Here is a 1,933-nt window from a genome sequence, read left to right on the forward strand (position 1 = left end):
AGGAAGGAGATGGAAATTTTATAATTTCCTTCCTTTCTTTTTCTTTCCTTTGTTTTTCCTTTCTTCCTTTTTCCTTCCTTCCTTTATATACTATTTTCTTTTCCTTTTCCTTCCTTCTAGTTTTCCTTTCTTTTTCCCTCCAAACAAACATATATAAATATAATAAATATAACTTAACAAATATCTAAAAATCTAGATATTTATTAAATTACCGTTTCACCCGAAACGCCTTAAATTCTCCGTAAAGGATTTTCCGCAGTTAAATTCAATTTATTTATCGACGAGAAATTCTAATTGGCATCGAAATATCTTTTCGATTATAAAACTCCAAAATATTATCAACCTTGGCTTAAAAGCCTCCGAGCCAAAATCCAAAATACACCAAAAATACATAAATGTTACTTTAAAATTATGGGTCTTACACCTTATGGAAACGATTTCGATCACTTGATGTTATAGGGAAACGAGTGTTGAAGAGTAAAGTGCGTGAACTTGCTTTTCCAAGTACAAGTTCAATCTGTCCACCACCTGATAAAGTCAAAACCAAAGGATGAGTGAAGAAGAGTAAGGGTAAAAAGCCGGATGAATATGATGTATATCGAGACCCTTCTTACTTTGAGCATGTTAATGCAACATATTGTGAAGATATTGGTTCCTAACCCTCTCAGTCATCAAAGAAGAGACAAACCTCTCAATTAAAGAAACAACCCTCTCAGTCATCTCAATCTTCAAAACAATTGTTCTTGACACAATTTTCTAATGTTATTCAGTCATACATTGATGACATATTTGATGTGACAGTAGATGGAAATTGTGGTTTTCGCGCTATTGCATTATTGCTTGGACACGGTGAAGAGTGTTGGTCTTTGGTATGCAATAGGTTGGACCATGAGATTGCTTCTCATGTAACTCCATATGATAGACTGTTCACAGGATGCATTAGAGAAGTAAGAGATTCGGTTGAAGATATCCGACTTAGGTCTTCAACCCATGGATAAATGGTTGTCCATACCTGATATGGGTTATGTGATAGCGACAACATATAATATTATTCTTGTCACTTTTGATCAGACATTTTCAATGACTTTATTTCCTATGTGGGGTCCACATTCAACATTGAAAAAAAATGATCGTATTTGTTGTATTGGGTTTGTTAATGAAAATCACTGGGTTTCGGTAATTATTTTCTTCTATTTTATTTATTTTCTTCCTTAATTAATTTATTTTCTTCTATTTTATTTTCTTTTAATTATTTTCTTCCTTAATTAATTTATTTAATTTTTGTAGTGAAAGATGAAAGATGGATTTCCATTGCCAGAAATTGCACCAGGTTGGAAGCAATATCGCACTGATGAAGCAACTTTTTGGGCAATAGCATATACAGGGCGTCTACAGCACTGGGGGTATTTATTAGGTCGATTGCCACGTGTTACCCAAAATCCACCTACGGAACCCGTAGATGCAATGTCATTAGATGAACCTTAATGATATCTTGTAAAATCGTACTAATTAATTTTAGTTTTTTGTCGTTCGATTTTAACTTGTAATTTATTTTATAACGATAATTTATAATGATAATTAATAACAATACTTAATAACGATAATTCATAGAAGGAAAATTTAAAATAACAATAATTAATAACAACTAACCGCAATACATAAAAGTGTTCATAACAACTAAGCGATAAAAGTGTTCATAACAACTAACCGACATAACAATAATTCATAAAAGTGTTCATAACAACTAATCGACATAAAAACAATTCATAAAAGTATTACTACTCACTAGTGCGACTACGTGATAAATACAATGCTTTATAAAAATGAAGATACAACTCATCATCCGGACTAGCTTCATGTTGATTCAACCCCTGTTGTATAAGATCACCGATCTGCTGTAGGATAGGTGCCGACTGTGAACTAGAAGCATTTG

General features: G+C 32.4%; 1 protein-coding gene across 1 annotated transcript in view; it reads left to right on the forward strand.

Annotated features, from left to right (window-relative positions):
- LOC140920366 (uncharacterized) overlaps nt 1-998 on the forward strand; it is a 13,083-nt gene extending 12,085 nt beyond the window's left edge. Inside the window, exons 4-5 of the mRNA XM_073368627.1 lie at nt 460-536; nt 669-998. Coding sequence (XP_073224728.1) covers nt 460-536; nt 669-998 — 407 coding nt within the window. The remainder of the gene's footprint in view (nt 1-459; nt 537-668) is intronic.
- The last annotated feature ends 935 nt before the right edge of the window (nt 999-1,933 follow it).

This window comes from Cicer arietinum, chromosome 5, assembly GCF_000331145.2.
Source record: "Cicer arietinum cultivar CDC Frontier isolate Library 1 chromosome 5, Cicar.CDCFrontier_v2.0, whole genome shotgun sequence".
NCBI classification, from domain to species: Eukaryota; Viridiplantae; Streptophyta; class Magnoliopsida; order Fabales; family Fabaceae; genus Cicer; species Cicer arietinum.